At 46.7% G+C, this 22212-nt stretch overlaps 1 protein-coding gene across 16 annotated transcripts in view; it reads left to right on the top strand.

The window, feature by feature from the left end:
* The window catches only part of DYSF (dysferlin), a 232878-nt gene that overhangs the window by 195882 nt on the left and 14784 nt on the right, over positions 1–22212 (top strand). For all 16 annotated transcript variants that reach the window (XM_054475263.1, XM_054475258.1, XM_054475261.1 and 13 more), the window contains 9 exons: positions 6302–6430; positions 9018–9173; positions 10706–10797; positions 14527–14697; positions 15419–15561; positions 17639–17778; positions 19018–19106; positions 19372–19467; positions 19865–20006. In XM_054475263.1, the coding sequence (XP_054331238.1) occupies positions 6302–6430; positions 9018–9173; positions 10706–10797; positions 14527–14697; positions 15419–15561; positions 17639–17778; positions 19018–19106; positions 19372–19467; positions 19865–20006 (1158 nt within the window). The remainder of the gene's footprint in view (positions 1–6301; positions 6431–9017; positions 9174–10705; positions 10798–14526; positions 14698–15418; positions 15562–17638; positions 17779–19017; positions 19107–19371; positions 19468–19864; positions 20007–22212) is intronic.

Raw genomic sequence — 22212 nt, 5'->3', positions numbered from 1 at the left:
AAAGGAAAATCTAACTCTCAAATGAAAAGACTGATAAAGTTTGAAAATAAGATTAAGAAAATGTGTGCCAGGCAAATGCAAATGAAATGACAGCAGAAGTCATAATCTTAATATTAGATGAGAGGGTATTCAGGTTCCTAAAATTAAATGAGACAAAAGATGACACTTTATAATGCTAAATGGTACAATTCCAAGATATGACACTTATGAGAATATCTATGTGCTAAATAATACAACATCAATACTTACAAAACACAACTTACAGGAGATATGAGAGGCAATAGAAACACACTGGTTGGTAGGGGGAGATTTAATTCCCTTCTCTCAGTTCATGTCAGATCAAGGAGACAAAAATGTCAGAGGAGGCCAAGCATGGTGGCTCAAGCCTGTAATCCCAGCACTTTGGGAGGCCGAAGCAGGCAGATCACTTGAAGTCAGGAGTTCAAGACCAGCCTGGTCAACACAGCGAAACTCTGTCTCTACGAAAAATACAAAAATTAGTCAGCCGTGGTGGCGTGCACCTGAAATTCTAGCTACTCAGGAGGCTGAGACAGGAGAATCGCTTGAACCTGGGAGGTGGAGGTTGCAGTGAGCCAAGATGGTGCCACTGCACTCCAGCCTGGGTGACAGAGCAAGATTCCATCTCAAAAAAAAAAAAAAAAAAAAAAAAGGTCAGAGGATGTAGAGGCTTGGCATGATTAGTAACCTGATTTAACCCAGTAGCCTGAAAATAAAGACTACACGTGTGGCACTTTTACTACAATTGACCATGTAACAGGCCATGTAGAAAACTTCAATAAATTTCAGAAAGTGACAATACCAAGGCAACATTTTCTGATTGTAATGCAATAAAATTAGAAATTTGTAACAAGATCAAAAGCCCAAAAGGCCTCTTCTACCTGGAAAATTAAAAAACCCTCTATTTTGACAATTCTTGGGTGAAGGAGAAAATACTAACAGAAATCACAGAACATCTAGGAAACAGTGCTAAAACACTACATATTAGAACTTACTGGTTATAGTTAAAGCAGCGTTCGGAGGAAATTTGTGGCCTTAAGAAATTATGTTAATTACAAAAAAGAAAACTAATTAAGTATCTAACTCTGGGATCAACTAATAAAGATAAAACTGTAATTACAGAATGCCAGGAAAATGAAAATGAAAACATGTATCAAAACAAATGAGGCAATGCCAAGATATTAGTGAGCAGAGGCAATTTCATATGAGTGAATATTTTCATTATCTGGGAAAAGGGAGCAAGTAAAGCTTCAATTCAAGAAGTTAGAATAATGATAATGAAAAGCCCTTAAAACAGCAGGACAAAAAAGAGAAAAGAAAAAGGAAAAGCAGAAAAAATTAGAAAAGAGAAAATTATAGAATTGAATTGAAAAAATCAAATAGTTGGCACTTTGATTGGAATGAATCAACTAAAATAGATAACTCTTCAGCTAATCTACTTTAGAGAAGTAGAGAAAACCAAGCCAAAATCCACAGTGAAAACAGGGACATAACAGCAGAGATAATTGGGAGTTAGAAATTTTAGAAAAATTCTAAGTATATTTCTATGTTAATAGATTTGAAAATATCCTTAAAATGAGATAATGTGAAGGAAAAGAGAAACAGAACTGTCTCAAGAAGCAGCAAAAAATATGAAAGAAACAGGAAAATTATCAAAGAATTGCCTTCAAAGAGAGAGCTGGAGCCAGGGAAAATTATAAAGTGAATTTCCTAAATTTTCAAAGGATAAATAATTCCTGTGCTATATGTGCTATTTCACAGCAGAGAAAATATAAAAATGTAGAAAACCTCGATTTTTATAGAGCTAGAATTACCTTACCATCAAAATCTGATAAAGTTCAGCCACATGTATAAATATCATTTATGACATGACATGAATATATATGAAAAATCTTAGAGAAATAATAGCAAATGAAACCTAACTAATATTAAAATAATGTCATGATAACCGAATTTGCTTCATTCCAGGAATATAAAAAGTTCAACATTAGGAAATCATGAACCGTATTCATCATATCAGTAGGTAACATTAACAAAGATTATTTCAGTTGGTGCTGAAAAGCATTCAATAAAGTTTAATATCTATTGATGATTTATAAGATCAACTAACATATAGGAAATAGGAGTTTCCTTAATTTAAAAAGAACATCTCTCAAGCCGACAGCCAACATCCAACTTCATGATTTCAGAAGGTTTCTTTACTGTAGAAATTGAACTTGTATTTCTCAAGAATGTTCCTAAGTGCATTTGTCTGGGGAGAGAGTCCATGGCTTATTGACTGTAGATTACTGAAGCCCTCTGTGACTCAATATAGGTTAAGGTACTGAGTGAAACACTAGGGCAGGCCTTTCACAAAGACAAGACAAGATTCACTGTGATCACATTCATGTTATCACTAACATCGGTCCGTATCTTCTAACCATTTCAATGTCAACAAAAAGAAACGGGTCCTTCATTTTAGAAAGGAGAAGACAAAATTATCCCTGTGTCTGACTGACTTGCTTACCACCTGAAGAGAACCAACTGAAAAATTAGTAGAACCATCAGGAGAACTCAGTAAGATGGCAGCAACTATTTAGAAAATCTAGTGGAAGAAAGATTCACATTCATAGTACCAACAAAAAAAGCTTCCTGAGGAATAAACTCAACAATAAACACGTAGGCTCTGTATGAAGATGCCCATAAATAGTAAAAGTCTTGTGTAAGTTGAGAATCAGATAACGTTCCTGTATTAAAATGTTAATACTATAAAGATATCAATTCCCCTGTTGAAAATTAGTTTTAAGTTTAATGCAAGCCTAACAAAAATTCCAAAGAAACATTTTGTTGAGAATGGAACTTAATATTTAAAAATTTCATCTGGAAGAACATCAGGTAATGAAACACGTTGTGGAGCCACAGTGATGAAAACATGGTATTGATGAAAAAACGCATCGATCAATAGAGCAGAGAAGAGATCACAAACAAACAAAAGGAGGCGTGAGCATTTGGCATATGACACAAGTCATGGGAAAGGGAGAAGAAGTTTAAACAAATATGATGCTTAGATAATTGCCTAACCATTTAGCAAAAAATAAATTAAATTCTTGCCTCACGCTGGGTACCAAATTGAGTTGAGTGTTGAATAATCTTCCTATGAAGACATTGTAAGTATAATTTGAGAGGCAGACACTACAAAGAAAAAGATCTTTAGATGAGATGATCTAGAAATTTCTGGTATGGCTAAAATGCAAATCAAAACCACAATGAGATATTGTCTCACACCAGTTAGAATGGCGATCATTAAAAAGTCAGGAAACAACAGGTGCTGGAGAGGATGTGGAGAAATAGGAACACTTTTACCCTGTTGGTGGGACTGTAAACTAGTTCAACCATTGTGGAAGTCAGTGTGGCAATTCCTCAGGGATCTAGAACTAGAAATACCATTTGACCCAGCCATCCCATTACTGGGTATATACCCAAAGGATTATAAAACATGCTGCTATAAAGACACATGCACAGGTATGTTTATTGTGGCACTATTCACAATAGCAAAGACTTGGAACCAACCCATATGTCCAACAATGATAGACTGGATTAAGAAAATGTGGCACATATATACCATGGAATACTATGCAGCCATAAAAAATGATGAGTTCATGTCCTTTGTAGGGACATGGATGAAGCTGGAAACCATCATTCTCAGCAAACTATCGCAAGGACAAAAAACCAAACACTGCATGTTCTCACTCATAGGTGGGAATTGAACAATGAGAACACATGGACACAGGAAGGGGAACATCACACTTTGGGGCCTGTTGTGGGGTGGGGGGTGGGGGGAAGGATAGCATTAGGAGATATACCTAATGTTAAATGAAGAGTTAATGAGTGCAGCACACCAACATAGCACATGTATACATATGTAACAGACCTGCACATTGTGCACATGTACCCTAAAACTTAAAGTATAATAAAAAAAAATTAAAAAAATAATAAAGAAATTTCTGGTATGGCTAAAAAATTGTAACTATAAATATAAGATAATCAAACATAACCATAAATATAAACACAAACATAAACATACCATAAATAAAAATATCATAAATATAACAAACATAACTGAAAGGCAAGTGACAGACTGGGACAAACATTTGATAGACCAAAGTTTAATATCCTTTATATACCAAGAAGTCTCTCAAATCACCACAGAACAGAAAACAAACACCAACAGATGGAAAATGTACAAATGACAAGGATGAGCAGAAGAAATACAAATGGCTGATAAACCCGTGAAAGTTTCTCTATTATTATTATCTCTATTAAATAAATGCAATTTAAAATTCAGCATACCATCTTCCATCTATCAAATTAACAAAGTTAAAAAAGGGTGAAAGTGTACAGTGATGGTGAAAGGCTGGGAGTGTGGGCACACTTGAACACTGTAGATAGGAATATATAAATCCATACAATTTTTCCAGAGAGCAATTTGTGCACATCAGAGGTCTTAAAATGTGCATACTCCTTGTCCAGGAATTCTTTTTCTGGGAGCTTATAATAAAGATGAATTTAAACAAGTGCACAAAACACTTGGATAGGAGTTTTTAAAACTCCTATACCCTATAAGTGGTTTTAAAAAATAATGTTGATGGCTAGGTCTGGTGGCTCATGCCGGTAATCCCTGCAGTTTGGGAGGCCCAGGTGGGAGGATTGTTTGAGGCCAGGAGTTGGAGACCAGCCTAGGCAACATAGCGAGACTCTGTCTCTACAGAAAATAAAAATAATAATATTGAAAAACTGCAAAGCTAAATGTTCATCATATCTTGTGATACATTTATAAAATTGAATATCATATTGCCATTAGGAAGGAAGAGTTTTATAGAAGTATATTTTTTGACCTTGCAAAGATTTTCATGGTACATCATTAGGTTAAAAAACAAGTTACAGGCCAGGCACAGTGGCTCACACCTGTAATCCCAGCACTTTGGGAGGATGAAGTGGGAGGATTGCTTGAATTCAGGAGTTTGAGACCAGCCTGGGCAACATGCCCAGAACTCATCTCTACAAAAATAAAATAAAATAAAAAATAGAAAAATTAGCTCAGTGTGGTGGCACGCCTGTACTCCCAGCTACAGGAGGCTAAGGTGGGAGGATCATTTGAGCCCAGGAGGTCAAGGCTGCAGTGAGCCAGGATTGCGCCACTGCACTCCACCCTGGGTGACACAGTGAGACTTCTCCCCTCACTTGCGCCCCCCATCCACAAAACAAGTTACAAGTTTGTATCTTGTGAGTCCATAATTTTGGTTAAAAAATTATATATATAAAGAAAATATTCAAAAGGACATATACCAAATGCTTATCAAATAACTAGTTATTTTTGAGAATTAGAATTTAAGACTATTAATTTTTAAAAATATTTGCTTATATTTTTCTAAATTTTAATAAGGAACCTGTATCACTTGCATAATTAAATATTTATTAGAAAAGATAGAATTTGACCTTCAATGAAGAGACAATTTGAGCTGGGCCTAAATGAGAAATAATATTTAGAAAGATGATTTCAGATATGACGAATTTAGCATGTATGTTAACCTGTTTAATGTTACTGTTTATTAGGTATATTTTATCAGCATAATAAAAAACAGCTTGCTGCTTTATTAAATCCTAAGCAATTCTAAAGCACTGCTTTAACAAATAATAATCATTGGCTGTTTGAGAAGAGACAAGTAAATCAATTGAGCTAACAAGTTTAAAGTGATGCCCCAAAGATACACTTGGATTGATATTTGATACCATTGTCATTGGATATCCTGTATGTGAACATTTTTGCTTGAAATGCTGACCTGTTAATTTTCCAGACATCTATCACAGTCTTCAAATAAAATGTCAGTCCACCCTTTGCTCATTCTTAATCTTGTTCTTTTAAAAAATGTACTGCCCATGTCTCTGATGACTCACAGGTACTTAAAATATTTGATTGACCAGAAAACCCTATTCCCTAATGGAGCTGAACAAATATCTTTCCTTTTGCTCCCTTCCCCTGGAATTTTCTGTCTACCTCCTCCTCTGTTCCTTTCTGGCTCCCTCTGTGACCTCTCCATCTCTCCAACCCTACCCTCTTCTTTGCCTTCATTCCTTTATTTTGTTTTTGGTCACCTTCCCTCCTTTTCTTCTTCTCTCTTCCTTCTCTCTCTTTATTCACTCTCACACTGTCATGTTTCCCCTCCTTCTCTTGTTTCCTTTCCTTTGCTGTTGTTCTACTTTCTTTCTGTCTCTTTTCCCCTCCTCTAATCCCCATGTGTGGCAGGTCTATGACACACAGCTGGAGAATGTGGAGGCCTTTGAGGGCCTGTCTGACTTTTGTAACACCTTCAAGCTGTACCGGGGCAAGACGCAGGAGGAGACAGAAGATCCATCTGTCATTGGCGAATTTAAGGTAAATCCTCGAAGACATGTCCCTAACCCAGGTGGGCCTAAGACTATGGTGTTGGAGCAATAAGTGAAGGGGAGGGGTCGTACCTACACTGGTGACCCTGGTGCTGATGTTGGTGACCACGTGGGTAATGGAGGTGGTGACGGTGATGCTGCTGACGCAGAATCTGACTGGTGATGGGATGGTGTTGGGCTTGGTGATCTCAGTGGTGGTGACTCTGATAGAGATGAGAGTGGTGGTCATGATGGTGATTGTGTTGGTGACAATTGTATTTGTTTTTAGTCTGTTTTCACACTGCTGATAAAGACACACTCAAGACTGGGAAGAAAAAGAGGTTTAATTGAACTTAGAGTTCCACATGTCTGGCAAGGCCTCAGAATCATGGCAGGAGGCGAAAGGCAGTTCTTATATGGTGGCAGCAAGAGAAAATGAGGAAGAAGCAAAAGCAGAATCCCCTGATAAACCCATCAGATCTTGTGAGACTTATTCACCACCACGAGAATAGCACGGGAAAGACTGGCCCCCATGATTCAATTACCTCCTTCTGGGTCCCTCCCCCGACACGTGGGAATTCTGGGAGATACAATTCAAGTTGAGATTTGGGTGGGAATGCAGCCAAACCGTATCATTCTTCCCCTGGCCCCTCCAAATCTCATGTTCTCACATTTCAAAACCAATTATGCCTTCCTTAGAGTCCCCTGAAGTTAACTCATTTCAGCATTAACCCAAAAGTCCACAGTCCAAAGTCTCATCTGAGACAAGGCAAGTCCCTTCCACCTATGAGCCTGTAATATCAAAAGTAAGCTAGTTACTTCCTAGATACAATGGGGGTGCAGGTATTGGGTAAATACAGCCATTCCAAATGGGAGAAATTGGCCAAAACCAAAAGGTTACAGGGCTCATGCAAGTCTGAAATCCAGTGGGACAGTCAAATTTTAAAGCTCCAAAATGATCTCCTTTGACTCCAGGTCTCACATCTAGGTCATGCTGATGCAAAAGGTAGGTTCCCATGGTCTTGGGCAGCTCCACCCCTGTGACTTTGCAGGGTACAGCCTCCCTCCTGGCTGCTTTCACGGGCTGGCGTTGAGTGTCTGAGGCTTTTCCAGGTTCACGGTACAAGCTGTTGGTGGATCTACCGTTCTAGGGTCTGGAGGAAGGTGGCCCTCTTCTCACAGCTCTACTAGGCAATGCCCCAGATGTGGGGCATCAGAGCCCCCACATTTCCCTTCTGCATTGCCCTAACAGAGGTTCTCCATAAGACCCCACCCCGCAGCAAACTTTTGCCTGGGCATCCAGGTGTTTCCATACATCTTCTGAAATCTGGGTGGAGGTTCCCAAACCTCAGTTCTTGACTTCCGTGCACCCACAGGCTCAATACCATGTGGAAGCTGCCAAGGCTTGGGGATTCCACCCTCTGAAGCCACAGCTCAAGCTGTACATTGGCCCCTTTCAGCCATGGTTGGAGCAGCTGGGACACAGAGCACCAAGTCCCTGGGCTGCACATAGCACAGGGACCCCGGGCCCAGCCCACAAAACCACTTTTTCCTCCTGGGCTTCTGGGTCTGTGATGGGAGGGGCTGCTGTGAAGATCTCTGACATGGCCTGGAGACATTTTCCCCATGGTCTTGGGGATTAACATTAGGCTCCTTGCTACTTATGCAAATTTCTGCAGCTGGCTTGAATTTCTTCTCAAAAAATGGGTTTTTCTTTTATTCTGCATCATCAGGCTGCAAATTTTCTGAACTTTTATGCTCTGTTTCCCTTTTAAAACAGAATACTTTTAACAGCACCCAAATCAACTTTTGAATGCTTTGCTGCTTAGAAATTTCTTCTGCCAGATACCCTGAATCATACCTCTCCAGTTCAAAGTTCCACAAATTTCTAGGGCAGAGGCAAAATGCCACCAGTCTCTTTGCTAAAACATAACAAGAGTCACCTTTGCTCCAGTTCCCAACAAGTTCCCCATCTCTATCTGAGACCAACTCAGCCTGGATTTTATTGTCCATATTGCTATCAGCATCTTGGGCAAAGCCATTCAACAAGTCTCTAGGAAGTTCCATAGTTTTCCGCATTTTCCCATCTTCTTCTGAGCCCTCCGAACTGTTCCAACCTCTGCCTGTTAGCCAGTTCCAAAGTCGCTTCCACATTTTTGGGTATCTTTTCAGCAACACCCCGTTCCCGGTACCAATTTACTGTATTAGTCTGTTTTCAAACTGCTGATGAAGACATACCCAAGACTGGGAAGAAAAAGTAGTTTAATTGAACTTACAGTTCCACGTGGCTGGCAAGGCCTCAGAATCATGACAGGAGGTGAAAGGCAGTTCTTACACGGTGGTGGCAAGAGAAAATGAGGAGGAAGCAAAAGCAGAAACACCTGATAAACCCATCAGATCTCATGATACTTATTTACTATCATGAGAATAGCACGAGAAAGACTGGCCCCCATGATTCAATTATCTCCTCCTGGGTCCCTCCCACAACATGTGGGAATTCTGGGAGATACAATTCAAGTTGAGATTTGGGTGGGGACACAGCCAAACCATATCAACAATGATGATAAAAATGAAAATTAACCCTTCCTTCTTTTCAGGGCCTCTTCAAAATTTATCCCCTTCCAGAAGACCCAGCCATCCCCATGCCCCCAAGACAGTTCCACCAGCTGGCCGCCCAGGGACCCCAGGAGTGCTTGGTCCGTATCTACATTGTCCGAGCGTTTGGCCTGCAGCCCAAGGACCCCAATGGGAAGGTAACTTTCCTAGAGCCCTCACCTCCCCCAGAGTAGCAGGCTCAGGTACAAGTGGCCTATAGAACCTGGACACAAACTCTGCCTCAGGGAGTTCATAGTAGGTTGGGAAACAGACAAACACACAAAACCGAGAGGTGCCTGGATGGAGTTGTGTTAAGGACCAAGTGCTCTAGAAGGTCAGGGAAGGCCAATGTCAGTACAGGACTTTGGGAAAATGGGGAAGGCTTCCTGGAAGGAATAGGACTCTTAGGATAGATGAGATTTTGATAGGCTGGGAGGGAGAAGAAAATAGTGTTTTAAGAGGGGCCAAAAGCATAGGCAAAGGTTTGAAAGAAAATTGCTTAATGTGTGTCTAGAACAAGAATAAAGCAGAAAGATAAGTAAGGCTGAAGGTATAGGTTGGGACTCTCAATGGTGAATCGGGAGGAGTGATGCGGGAGAGGAGCAGGGTTAGTGACTGCTATGCCTAGTCATGGCAGAGTCCCAGGTAAAAGGGAATGCTGGTAAAACTCACCCGGTCTTTATTTAAAATTTTGATATTTTGTTCATCATGGACTATTGACACTGATTTTAATTTTTAAAATATTTCATTAAAATACTGTTTATCTTAATAACTATTTTGGCCCTTCCTTACATTTTGTGCCCAAGATAAGTGCCTGAGCTGTCTCCCCCCTAGTCATTGCCTGAGATGGAGAGGGGAGATTTGAAGGAGGAAAGGAGTCTGGAGTTATGGGGAGATGACAGAGGTGGGAGGCAGAGTAATGTTGGGAAGAGAAAGAAAGAGGAAAGAAGAGAGGCAGGGGTGGGGCCTGATTTGCCTTTACAGGCATGAGGCTAGGGTCCCCTCTTGTCTCCTGAGGCAGGTTTAGGCCCAGCATGTGTCCTTCAGGTGGTGGGTGGAGGCTTGGTATCCCACCCTATAGCCTCACCTTTCAAGGGGCAGAATGGAGCAGTTCTCAGCCTAGGCACCACTGACGGCCTCCAAGGTATGGTCATGGCCGGTGGGTTGGTTTATATGCTTAAAGCCTTCCTGATGTCAGACTAACCCTGGGCTCTCTGTAGCCCCAGCTGCTGGGCCACTGGCTGAGGGGTGCTGCTGCTTCCGGGAAGCATGGGGGGAGACCTCCCTGGGCTAGCCTAGGCTGACATAGGCTGACCGCCCCTCTCCGTTTCCATATGCTTAAGCAGAGGTCACAGAGAGGACCCCAGCCTGGCCTCGTCATGTGTGTAATGCAGACTGTTGTGTTTCTGATAAGGGACTGGCCTCTCCCAATGGAGCAGTAGATTGGGAGTGTGAGGGACTCAGGTGCCCCATTCCCACGGCTGGAGCCAAGACCAGAAGCCCATGTCAGGTGCCAAGTGGAGTGGTGTGGTGTGGTGTGTGGGAGGGGGCCGTGTCCTGGCAGGACACAGCCCACATCTCGACTTCCTGATGGCTGCTCTCTCATCCCATCCAGAGGCAAGGCACTCACGAAGCCTCAAAGACAGGTTGGGAAAGTGTTTTCACAGAAGTGTTTTGTCTCCTCCTCCAGTGTGATCCTTACATCAAGATCTCCATAGGGAAGAAATCAGTGAGTGACCAGGATAACTACATCCCCTGCACGCTGGAGCCTGTATTTGGAAAGTAAATTGGGGCATCTTGGGTCTTGGGGTGGAGGAGCCAGACAGGATAACCCACAGTCTAGTGGGGGAGATGTGACTGGCACTGTGAAGTCCGTATCTCTTGGAGCAAAACTGTATTCCTTAAATCTTGCATGTCTATGGGGGCATAGCATCAGTTAGCCCTTCTTTAGCTGCTAAAGGCTTGATCCCAACAGAAGCTCCTAGTTAAACGCTAAACAATTACCTCTAAGATCAGAAATCTACATAGCTTGAGCTCAGGAGTTTGAGACCAGCCTGGGCAACATAGCAAGACCCCATCTCTACAAAAAATAAAAAACTTAGCCAGGCATGGTAGTGCATGCCTGTGGTTCCAGATACTTGGGAGGCTGAGGTGGGAGGATCTCTTGAGCCTAGGAGTTTGAGCTTACAGTGTTCTGTGATCAAACTACTGCACTCCAGCCTGGGTGACACAGCAAAACCCTGTCTCGAAAAAAAAAAAAAAAAAAAAAAAGAAAGAAAGAAAAAGTAGAAATCTGTATGTAAGCTCAGAAGATGCATTTGCTAATTCTTTTTTTTTTTTTAAGATAAACTTTTACTTTGGAATAATTTTAGATTTACTAAACAGTTACAGAGATAGTGCATAATTTCCACTTACTCAATTTCCCCCACTGGTAACCCGTTACTTGATTTCCCCCACTGGTAACATCTTACCTAACTATGGGACATTTGTCAAAATGAAGAAATCCTCATTGGTGCATTACGATTAACCAAACTAGACTTTTTTTTAAAGGATTTCGTCAGTTTTCCCGCTAATGTCCTCTCACTAATGTCTCAGGATCCAATCTGTTATATGACATTGCATTTAGTAATTAATTCTCTGTAAGTGTCCCACATGTGTCTGTAGCAAGAGCTAGAGGAAGAATGTAGACCCAAGATAGTAAAATGATTCCTGAAATCTAAGAACAAGGAAAGGAAGAATCAATGCCCATTGCATGGGAGTAATTCCTAGGCATCCTGAATTGCTGTTTGGATGTGAGCTTGTTTAGGCCAGAGAGGGGAGGATGCAGAGGGAGGGTGGCAGCTATTTCTCTCGCACCTGCAGAAGACACCTACTGTTCTGATGTCATCAAGTCACATATTGCAGTTATAAACCGGGGTCTGTTGAGTTAGTTGTGGTCACTCACCCTACAGTGAGGACCCAGTCTCCTTGGAGAAATGCAGCTTTTGAAGATGAACCAGCCCTGGCCAGTGATGAGCCCCCACCAAGCAGGGATTGGAGGGAAGTGGTAGGTGGGAGAGAGGAACTCTGTATGAGTTCCAGGGGCTGGCGAGCTCCAGGGGCTGGCGCAGGGCCTCAGGCTAATGCTGATGGGGCAGTGGGCAGGGCCTTTTCCACAGTGGGTGGGGGCGTGTCAGGGCTCAGGGGAGATAGGGGAGCCAGTGCAGGAACACACCCCTCCCATGCCTGTTTCCCCATCTCCCCCCAATCCTGGGCAAGCTGGTCTGCCTGGTGCTTCAAGCCTTCTTTAGATCACAACAGAAACCCTTCCATTCTATAACCCATGTGTCAGACAAACACAACACATGAGGTGGTTTTTGTCAGCATGTATTCCATGGCGTTACCTTCTCCTTTCCCCTGAGGAAACTGACAGGCAGGTGACTTTTCTGCTCACATTGAGCTCAGCCACTTTAACTCACAAACCCAGTCTCAGGCCATAACCCAGTGCCCATTTGTATGGAATCCCGAGCTCCCTGATGCCTCTAGGGGAGTGTGTCCCCTTTTTGGATGCAGCTGTGTGTGTATGTGTGTGTATGTACGTGTGTGTGTGTGTGTATATGTGCACATATGTACGTGCGTGTGTATGTATTTGTGTGTGTGTGTATGTGTATGTGTGTCTGTGTTCGTGTGTCTGTGTATGTGTGTGGTGTGTGTATGTATTTGTGTATGTGTATGTGTGTCTGTGTTCGTGTGTCTGTGTATGTGTGTGGTGTGTGTATATATGTGTGCATGTGTATTTGTGTGTATATATGTGTGTAGGTGTATATGTGTCTGTGTGTGTGTGTCTATGTGTGTCTGTGTGTCCATGTGTGTGGCATGATTGTATTTTGTGTGTATGTGTCTCTGTGTCCATGTGTCTGTGTATGTGTGTGGTGTGTGTATATGTATGTGTGTTGTATGTGGGTGTATTGTATTTGTATATGTGTGCATGTATGTGCATGTGTATTTGTGTGTGTGTGTATATGTGTGTTTGTGTCTGTGTGTCTATGTGTGTGGTGTGTGTATATGTGCATTTGTGTGTATGTGTGTGTAGGTGTGTGTATGTGTGTGTGTCTGTGTCCATGTATGTGTGTGTGTATGTGAGTACGTATGTGTGTCTGTGTGTGTATATGTGTGCACATATGTGTATGTGTGTGTCTATGTGCGTATTTGTGTGTGTGTGTGTGTCTGTGTCCATGTGTCTGCATATGTGTGTGGTGTGTGTATATGTGTGTATGTTTACGTGTATGTGTGTGTGTGTGTGTGTGTGTGTGCACATGGTGTAGGGAAGGAGGGGCCCTGCCTTCCTCCCTTCCTGGTCCAGTGTTTCTCCCTTCCTGCTCTAGCTGGCGTCTGAGGTTCTGACTCCTGCAGTGTCTGGGCTGGGGAGAGGGCCCATCTCATGTACCCACCACCGCTGTCATCCGGGTACTCTCTGGACCACAGATGTTGAAAGCCGACTTATTTTCCTGTGGGTGGTTTCCAGAGTTTCTCAGAGAGCCCCCCGTGAGCCCTTCCACTGCACTTTCTGGGATATGGCAGATGCTGCGTCCCTTTAGCTGCTGTCCCCAGCCCCTGGTTCTCAGATGGTCCACTTCACAATCTCTCGCTGCTGCAACCCTCTGGGGGTCTCACAGGGCAGGATTCAGAGCAAGTTCCAGTCTGGCCTCATGGTGGTCTCTTCTCCTCCCAGGAAGTCCTTGCGTTCCTTGCCCAGGCATGGGGCAGAATGCAGCTCCTCCCAAATGTGGCCCCTGCCCTCCTTCTCCATGCCACAAGTTGCTTAAGTTTCCCTGAGCATGCACCAGGTGCCAGGCTTGAGTCTCCCACCTGCAGGGAGCTCATTTTAGGGGGAGAAGGGAGAATACTTCTCCCTTTGATACCCATGGTAGATGGAGGTCTCACATACAGCAAGAGCTCTCGCCAAAGAAATCTTTTCACAAATTCTCCCTCCATCCCATCCCAGAAGTGGGTGTGAAGAGTCCACAAAGCAGGTCCCAGGCCTGGAGTTTCCAGTCATCGGTAAATTCCAAAGCTCTGGCCCCTTGCTCTGGAGTACCAGTCGTCGGTAAATTGGAGTCCCCCAATTTACCGGTAGTCCTCCCTGGACTGGAGGTACCAGTTGTCGGTAAATTCCAAAGCTCTGGCCCCTGGCTCTGAAGTTTCACATCTCTTGGATCTGTTGTCTCCTGGTGTCGTGACCAAAGCTTCAGTTTTAATGTGCATTTCCAATTCATTCTTTCGGTCTGTGGTCCATCAGGCAGGCACTTGCCTTATGCCCAGCACAGTTTATTTGGGAAAGTCCTGTCCTCCCTCCCCTACACACACGCACTCAGGCCCAGTACAGCAGTGCTGTGGGTGGTTGGGCCTGTAAGAGCTGTAGGGGGCCCAAGGAAGGAAGACTCCCTGGGGTAGTTTCGAGCTCTTGTCCTGCCCTGCCTGTCCCTTGGGTGCCCCGTGTTGGCTGACATCGGGAATCTGCCCCTCCTGCAGGATGTTCGAGCTGACCTGCACTCTGCCTCTGGAGAAGGACCTAAAGATCACTCTCTATGACTATGACCTCCTCTCCAAGGACGAAAAGATCGGTGAGACGGTCATCGACCTGGAGAACAGGCTGCTGTCCAAGTTTGGGGCTCGCTGTGGACTCCCACAGACCTACTGTGTGTACGTGGATGGGGGCTGGCTGGCTGGTTCTCTGACAACACACTTCCCCGTCTTCTCTGACAGCATACCACCACTGAGCACTTACTGTGCGTCAGCCCTGGGCTTAGCACTTCCTAGGCTTTCTCTCATTGAGTCCAATGGGAGTCCTATCCCCACTCCACAGATGAAGAAACTGAGGCCCAGAGATGTTATTGCTTGTAAGTGGTGGAATTAGGATTTGAACCAAGAACCTGGCTCATCACATTGTTATAATCCAGTTATCTGTAATGCACATAGAAGGCCTAGAGAGGGCTAGGTACCTGGAAAGGGAGAGAGGGAAGGAAGGCAGGAAAGAAGCAGGGGAAACAGGTGGGAGGACATGTGTGCTGCAAATGGGCCCGAAGGGGAATTTTGTGACGGTTTATGTCAGGGAAATGCATGTGAGGACTGCACCCCTCTTCCCACCATCTCGAATCTTCTCTGGGTCTGATTCTCTAACTCTGGAAATTGAAAACATTTAAGTTGCAATTCCATACTTAAACGAGTCCTTTTCTCTCTGAGCCTCCATTTCTCTATCTGTAAAACGGGAATGCCCAGTCATGGTGAGCATCAGATGGGACACCCACTGTAAAAGCAAGGGGTGGGCAATGCTGTGCATGGGGGTACACTAGTCCCTGCATGCCCCTCTGGCCTCATGAGTGTCCTTGAAGCATCTCATCTATGTCTTGTGCTTGCTCCTCAGCTCTGGACCGAACCAGTGGCGGGACCAGCTCCGCCCCTCCCAGCTCCTCCACCTCTTCTGCCAGCAGCATAGAGTCAAGGCACCTGTGTACCGGACAGACCGTGTAATGTTTCAGGATAAAGAATACTCCATTGAAGAGATAGGTGAGCTGCCACATGACCCCAAACCATGGTGGGCTCTCGCTGTATCCCTCCCTCTCTCATCAGACCCTCTGCTACCATAAAAGACCCAAATGGACATAACCCACATCAGCAGGCTGTGGGCATGGGTCTCTCCAGGGCAGCACAGATGGGCTCCACTTGCACTTGGTACTTTGAGGACCAGTACTGACCTGTGATGCCACTGTGAAAATCAGAGGTCAGGGCACGGCCAGGGTCAGCGTGCAGTCCAAGGCCAGGTTGGGGCCCATCTGAGGGCAAGATCAGAGGTGAGTCTGAAGCCAGTGTCAGGGTCAGAGTTAGGCTCAGTCTCTTTCTGGCATTGGCTGGTCTGACTCTGGTTGAAGTTTGGGGTACAGTCCACTTCTCAGAAACAGTTTTCTACTTGAATTGCACTAGCCTGGCAGCTTGACCCTGATGGTACCTTCCAAGCTCCCCACTCACAGCCCATGCATCTAAAGGATCCCAAGGCAGGCAGGCCTTGTAGTGCCCCCACTCTGCCCTGGGTCCTGCCCAGCACTCCTGGCCGAGAATCCCGCCACATGCTCTCCGTGTGTCTGAGATGCCCGCAGGCCTGCATCACCCACTCAGAGCAGCTCAGACTCCCCAGAGGTGTTTACAGGCCCAGCTGGCCCCTCGCCTCCTGGTTGCTTCAGAGATGTTTGATGTCAGAGCTGGTGCCAAGGTTATAAAAGGGAAATGATGGCTTTGATGCCCCCATCCCCCACCCCCTCCTCCTTCTCATTCTGTTTTCCTGACTCTCCCAGGTCATGGCTGAGCCAGGCTCGGCCATAAGGCGCCCCCCGCCCCACCCCCCTTCATTCCCTTTTCCCATAGAATGTGCATCTGTTTTCGGGGGAGTCTCATTTCCTTCTACTAGTCTGTGAGCAACTTTAGCACAGGCCATGGCTCATGGTCATAAAGTCATAGGAAACAAAAGCCAGAAAGCTAGAAATGGTAAGGTCCAACATCTGCCTGCTTTTACAGATGAGGCTGGTAAGACCAAGAGTGGTGAACGACCTGCCCGGCGTCACCCAACCAGCTAGGGGCAGAGCCAGGTTCCTGGCCCTGTGTGCCTTCTGAGGTGCATGCCTCTTCCTTTGAGGCCCCTACTGAAATGGGCAGGGCAGGTCTGATGGGTGAACACATGTGTGTGTACATATAGGTGTGCATGAGCTCACCTGGGTACATGTACTGATGTGTGTGTCCACCATCAGCTTCCCAAGCCAAGGCCTTTGACATAGTGGGCTCCAAGTTCATGTTGTCGGATGGTTGGCCAGGCTTCTCTGGGTCAGGAATACCCCATGTCTTCTCCCCACCTGTAGCGCCAGTTTTTGACCCATCCCCTAGCAGGGAGGAGCTGTACCTGGGACACACCTGGGGGCAGGAAGGGATGTTCATGCCTAGTCACGCACCTTTCCTAAGTGAGCGTGTGATCTCAGCTGCCCTGCTGCTAGTTGTGTGGCTTCTCTGTGCCTCAAATTTCTCTTCTATAAAATGGGGATAATAACAGCACTCAGCTTCTAGGATCCTCATGAAGATTAAATATGTTAATAACTTGAAGAATAGTGCCTGGCACGTGGTTCCTGCTCTAGAAGTGTTTGCTGTTATTGCTATTATTTTAGCTACTGCTACTAATAGAACAACTTACATGAACGAGAGCATAATACTAACAGCACTAAGATGCCAGATCTAGGGATAAATGTTGCTGAGGCTTTGAGTTGGGAGCAGTCAGGGAGGGCTTCCTGGAAGAAGTGAGCTTTGGAGACAGGAGGATTTGTATGGTGGAAAATAGGAAGAAAAACTATAGAACAGGCTTGGTAGAAATGATGGCAATGGGGAATCTGGATTTTAAGCCTGGAGCTAGTGGACAGCGAGATTTCCCCTATTGAAAGTGAGACATGAGGACCAGAACAAGTGCATCTGTGCTGGGGGTGAGGCTGCGGGGGTTAGGTGCTTCTTATGACTCTTAGGCAGCCCTGCTCAGCCTGTTCACTGGGCAGCCCCATTATCTCTCGCTTCTCCAGCTCCTGCAACCTTTTTTGTCTTCTCTCTGGGGCAGAAGCTGGCAGGATCCCAAACCCACACCTGGGCCCAGTGGAGGAGCGTCTGGCTCTGCATGTGCTTCAGCAGCAGGACCTGGTCCCGGAGCACGTGGAGTCACGGCCCCTTTACAGCCCCCTGCAGCCAGACATCGAGCAGGTAGGACCTTGACCCTTGGGTCCCAGAGTCCTCGAACTCCAGATAGCCCCAACCCCAGGGACAACGTGGATATCCCAGAGGAGCCAGTGGGTCCCTTGAGATTTGGTCAATCCCTCCTTGACCCATTTCTTCACAGTCCGAGTGCGCCCATCGTTGGCCTGGGAGGGGATCTTTAGGTCCTGGCTTCCCCTGGCTGCCTCCATCCCTCAGGGCCTGCGAAACGAGGCTGAGCTTCTCCCTTCACCCCTGTAGGCCTGGCCTCCGACCTCTCCTTGTCATCCTGAAGCCTTTCTGTTTCAGCCTGACTTCAGGTTGGATTCTCCCATCCAACCACTATCTATCTGTCAGTGACTCAGTCTCAGATGCCCGGCCCTGTGCTGGGCTGCTGTGGGGTATGCAGCCAGGGTGGCCCTGGCATCCTATGACCAAATGACAAAGCCACCCACAGAGAGCAGTCCTCAGTGGGAGGGGAATCCTCCCACACTGAAGGGCGGAGACCACAGAGACGGCAGCCTTGGGATGGCGACAGGGAGGGCTTCCTGGAAGAGGTGAGCTCAGAGCTGGGTTTTGGAAGAGGAGAAGGGGAGACAAGGTTATAGGCAAAGAGAAAGGCCAAAGTGAGCCATGAGGATGCCTTTGTGAATGCCAGAGGACATTACCTCTGTTGTTTGGAACTGAGCTCTTTCTCCACCTAGGTGGTTTGGCTACTGGCCTCCCCAAAGTGGCGCAACGGGTGTGGAAACTTCAGCTCTTTCAATTTCTAGTTCTGTGACCCTGCAGAAGTGACTTAATCGAATTACTTCAATCCCTGCTCCTTCTGCTCTAAGATGAGACAAATTCACACCTCGCTTGCAGAGAGGGAGGAGGATAAGGGGTGGGCAGGGAGAGCAATGTCCTGCCGTGGAAGCCTTCTGAGCCCTCCATAACTGAACGGTGCTCTCTGACACGCCACGACCGTGCACATGCCATTCCCCTGGCTGACAAGACTCAGCTCAGCCACCACCATCTCTGAGAAGCCCACCCTGACCCTTGACCCCCAGGCACAGGCCCAAGTCAGAGGGCTGTGGGGCAGTGGTCACCTCTGCAGACCCTGTAGTCCCCTGTTTAGGGCAGTGAGGCTTTCTCTGGAAGGGCCTGGGTTTCTCTGTTCTGTGTGCTTGGCATCTGGCTCAGAGCAGGTGCTTGGTAACAGTTGGTTAAATGAGAAGGGTGGGGAGAGAATGGACCCTGTCTCCGCAGGGGAAGCTGCAGATGTGGGTCGACCTGTTTCCGAAGGCCCTGGGACGGCCTGGACCTCCCTTCAACATCACCCCACGGAGAGCCAGAAGGTGACTTGCCCAGCCACAGGCTCTGAGCTGGGCTGAGGGGTGGGGGCATTGCAGCCTGCTGTGGGTGGGACTAGGTGGTTGCTCTTTTCTGCCGGGCTTCAGGCTATTCGGGCCGTGGAATACAGTTCTTGTTTGGGCCTGGGCCAGTGTCCAGCCAGGCAGACATCGAGTCCTCTTGGACCAGTCTGCTTCTTGGCTTCTTGGCCAAGGCCTTCCCATCCTTTGGTAGGAAATCTAGGTGGATTAGAGTCATACCTTTCCCCAGGTTTTTCCTGCGTTGTATTATCTGGAATACCAGAGATGTGATCCTGGATGACCTGAGCCTCATGGGGGAGAAGATGAGCGACATTTATGTGAAAGGGTAGGGAGCCAGCGTCCTCTTGCCTGTCCAGCTTGCCACAGCTCCTGTGCTCCCTCTGGGTTGTGCCCAGCACGGGGGGCTCTGGCTCAGGGAAGGGGAGAGCAAACAAGCTTCCAAGGAGGGCTCTTGGGGGTGGTCCCTGCCTTTGGGGAAATCATTCTCCCACCAGATTTCTTTTTCTGCACTGAACTTTGGGTTGAACTTACAAGTTTAGTGGCTGGGAAGTTAGAATGTTTTCAAATTTATGGCACATTTTGTACATCATGCCGATTTCCTGGGAATTCTTTTTGCAATAAGCTCATTTACCTTCTTAATTCCTTGTCTGCCTAAGTTGACGATGTATATATTGTATAGGAAATCTTAATGAGAACCATTCTCTAAAAACATGTATGTCTAGTTGGATGATTGGCTTTGAAGAACACAAGCAAAAGACAGACGTGCATTATCGTTCCCTGGGAGGTGAAGGCAACTTCAACTGGAGGTTCATTTTCCCCTTCGACTACCTGCCGGCTGAGCAAGTCTGTATCATTGCCAAGAAGGTCAGTGTCCTTCCCATTCCCTGTGGTGCCAGCACCAAGTCCCTGCCGGGCAACTGTCACAATCTCACTGCTGCCCCACCATGTTGGAGCTACCACTGCCATCTCCACATGGCCACCACCTTCACTGTCCCAGCACTGCCAGTGTCACCACCACTGCTGTCTCAGCATTGTGTGATGGCCTCTGTCCCATCACAGCCAGCGTCACCGTGGCTGCTGTTCCATCACTACTGGTGTTATCACGACTGTTGCCTCCTCACTGCCAAATGTCACCACCACTGTTCTGTCATTCATGGCACTATCACGGTCCCACCCCTGCTCTCATTACCGCCAAAGCCACCTCCACCATCTCTGCATCCACCCCTTTTCCACTCTCTTCCACCATCTTTCCCATCCCCAGCCCTGCCGCCACCCCACGGCCACCTCATGATCACACAGTGTCATATCCATCATTTGCAGCTAAATCCAGATCCCAAAGTCACTGCCTCCCTCCCTACCTCAGGCAAGTTAAGCAGCAGGAAGGATCATGGGGTCTGAGTGGGGAGAGTAGGGACACCCAGCATGGCCTTCAAAGGGGCAGTGGGGCAGACCCCGTGGGGGAACTTCCCAAGAAGGCCAGTCTGGCCTATAGATCGTGGTGTCCACAGGACTGGGAGTTGCTTAGCTAAGTCTTTCTCATATCCCATTTTCCACATCTGTGCCTGTGGTCACCGTCCAAGCTAGGTCACAGTCCAAGTGTGCCTGCGAGGCCCACAGCCGTCGCCCTCCTCTCTCCACTCCCACCTCTCACTATGGGCCAAAGGCACCTAGGGAGACCTGGCTTCCATCAGCCAGAGGGGAGGGTGGATTTGGGGACCTTGGTCTCCGTGTCTCAGCATCTGCTAGTTTAGGTCTCATCTGGGGCATCAACTTTTTACCCCTGAACTAGGCAGAACTTGAGGGCAGCCGGCCTCTTCCTGGTGGGACCAGGCCTGCCCTCAGAGAGCACAGAATGGGTGCTGAGGGCAGTGGAGACTTCAGGGCTATGCTGGTTGGAGGCAGAGGGGTCTCTGCTGTAGCTTCTGGCCATCCTTGTCCCACCTGGTATTAAGTTCCACCCTGAGGTGCTCTCCAACTCAAGGGGGTAAATGCCTCTCTGGCATCTAGGTTCTGCTGGCCCGATTTCCTTCTAGAGGTGGATCAAGGCTTTAAGCCTCAAAGCTCCTATGACTCCTTGTCTCCTGAAAGGAAGGGGATATATGATGCATTCCAGTGTCTGAATTTTCTTAATTCTCTTCATTACATCCCCTCTGCATGGCCCTTCCCAGCCTAACATGCAGGATCATCTGCACGTTAGAGAAAGCAAAATGTTCCGCAGAACATTCTGAAACCATGAAACAAAAGAAAACATGGATTCAACAGGGTTAAGCGGATCCCTTTACCGAGCCATTGCTGTGGAGTGACTGGCAGAAAGCAGAACTGAGCAATAGGGTTCTGGGAGGTCAAGGAAAGCATGGGCCGTTTGCAGGGTGAGCCTCGTTTGCTGCTGTTCAGTGTGCTTCCCTGTCATGAGCCTGTTTCCATCAGAAAGCCAAGGTTGCATCTGCCCCAAGACACAGCACTGCCCCAGCCAGTTCTGCTGTGGACAGAGGGAGAGGGGGCCTGGGAGTGGAGAGGGAGGGCTGTGCCCCCCGTGGCACCCCCAGGGCTCACCTACAAGGGCTGGAGACTGAGACTGAGAGGAGTGGGAGGTGGGACAGCCCCTTCCTCACGACAGGTGGCGATGTGGATAAGGAGTGGCTGTTTTGTCTCTGAAGTAAGAGGAGAGATGATCTGGTACTGGGGCAGGTGACTTGAGACCAGTGGAAAAGGCTGGAAAGAGCTGCTATGACTGATAGTGGGGAAGGGACACAGAGAGATGGGGAGGGAATGTGACTGGCAGCACAGAGAGGGTTACCCGGCAGTTCTGGGGACCCAGTTGTGGTTGCTGATGAAGAATTTGGGGTGGCTCCATTCTGGCAATGATGTGGTTTTGTCTCTGCATCATAGGGCCTGGTCAGGAGGAAGGAAGAAGGGGAGAGTGGGGCCAACCCGTGGGCGAGTTCCAGAGGAAGACAGGGGCTGAGGATACGGAAGGGGCTGCCTGATGGCCAAGAGGGTCTGGGTGAGACTTGGGAGAATGAGAAGCCCACGGGGGAGCAGAGATGGAGAGGAGGAAGAGAAGTCAGGG

Source organism: Pongo pygmaeus, chromosome 12 (assembly GCF_028885625.2).
Source record: "Pongo pygmaeus isolate AG05252 chromosome 12, NHGRI_mPonPyg2-v2.0_pri, whole genome shotgun sequence".
Classification (NCBI taxonomy): domain Eukaryota; kingdom Metazoa; phylum Chordata; class Mammalia; order Primates; family Hominidae; genus Pongo; species Pongo pygmaeus.
This window is presented reverse-complemented; position numbering and strand designations above follow the sequence as displayed.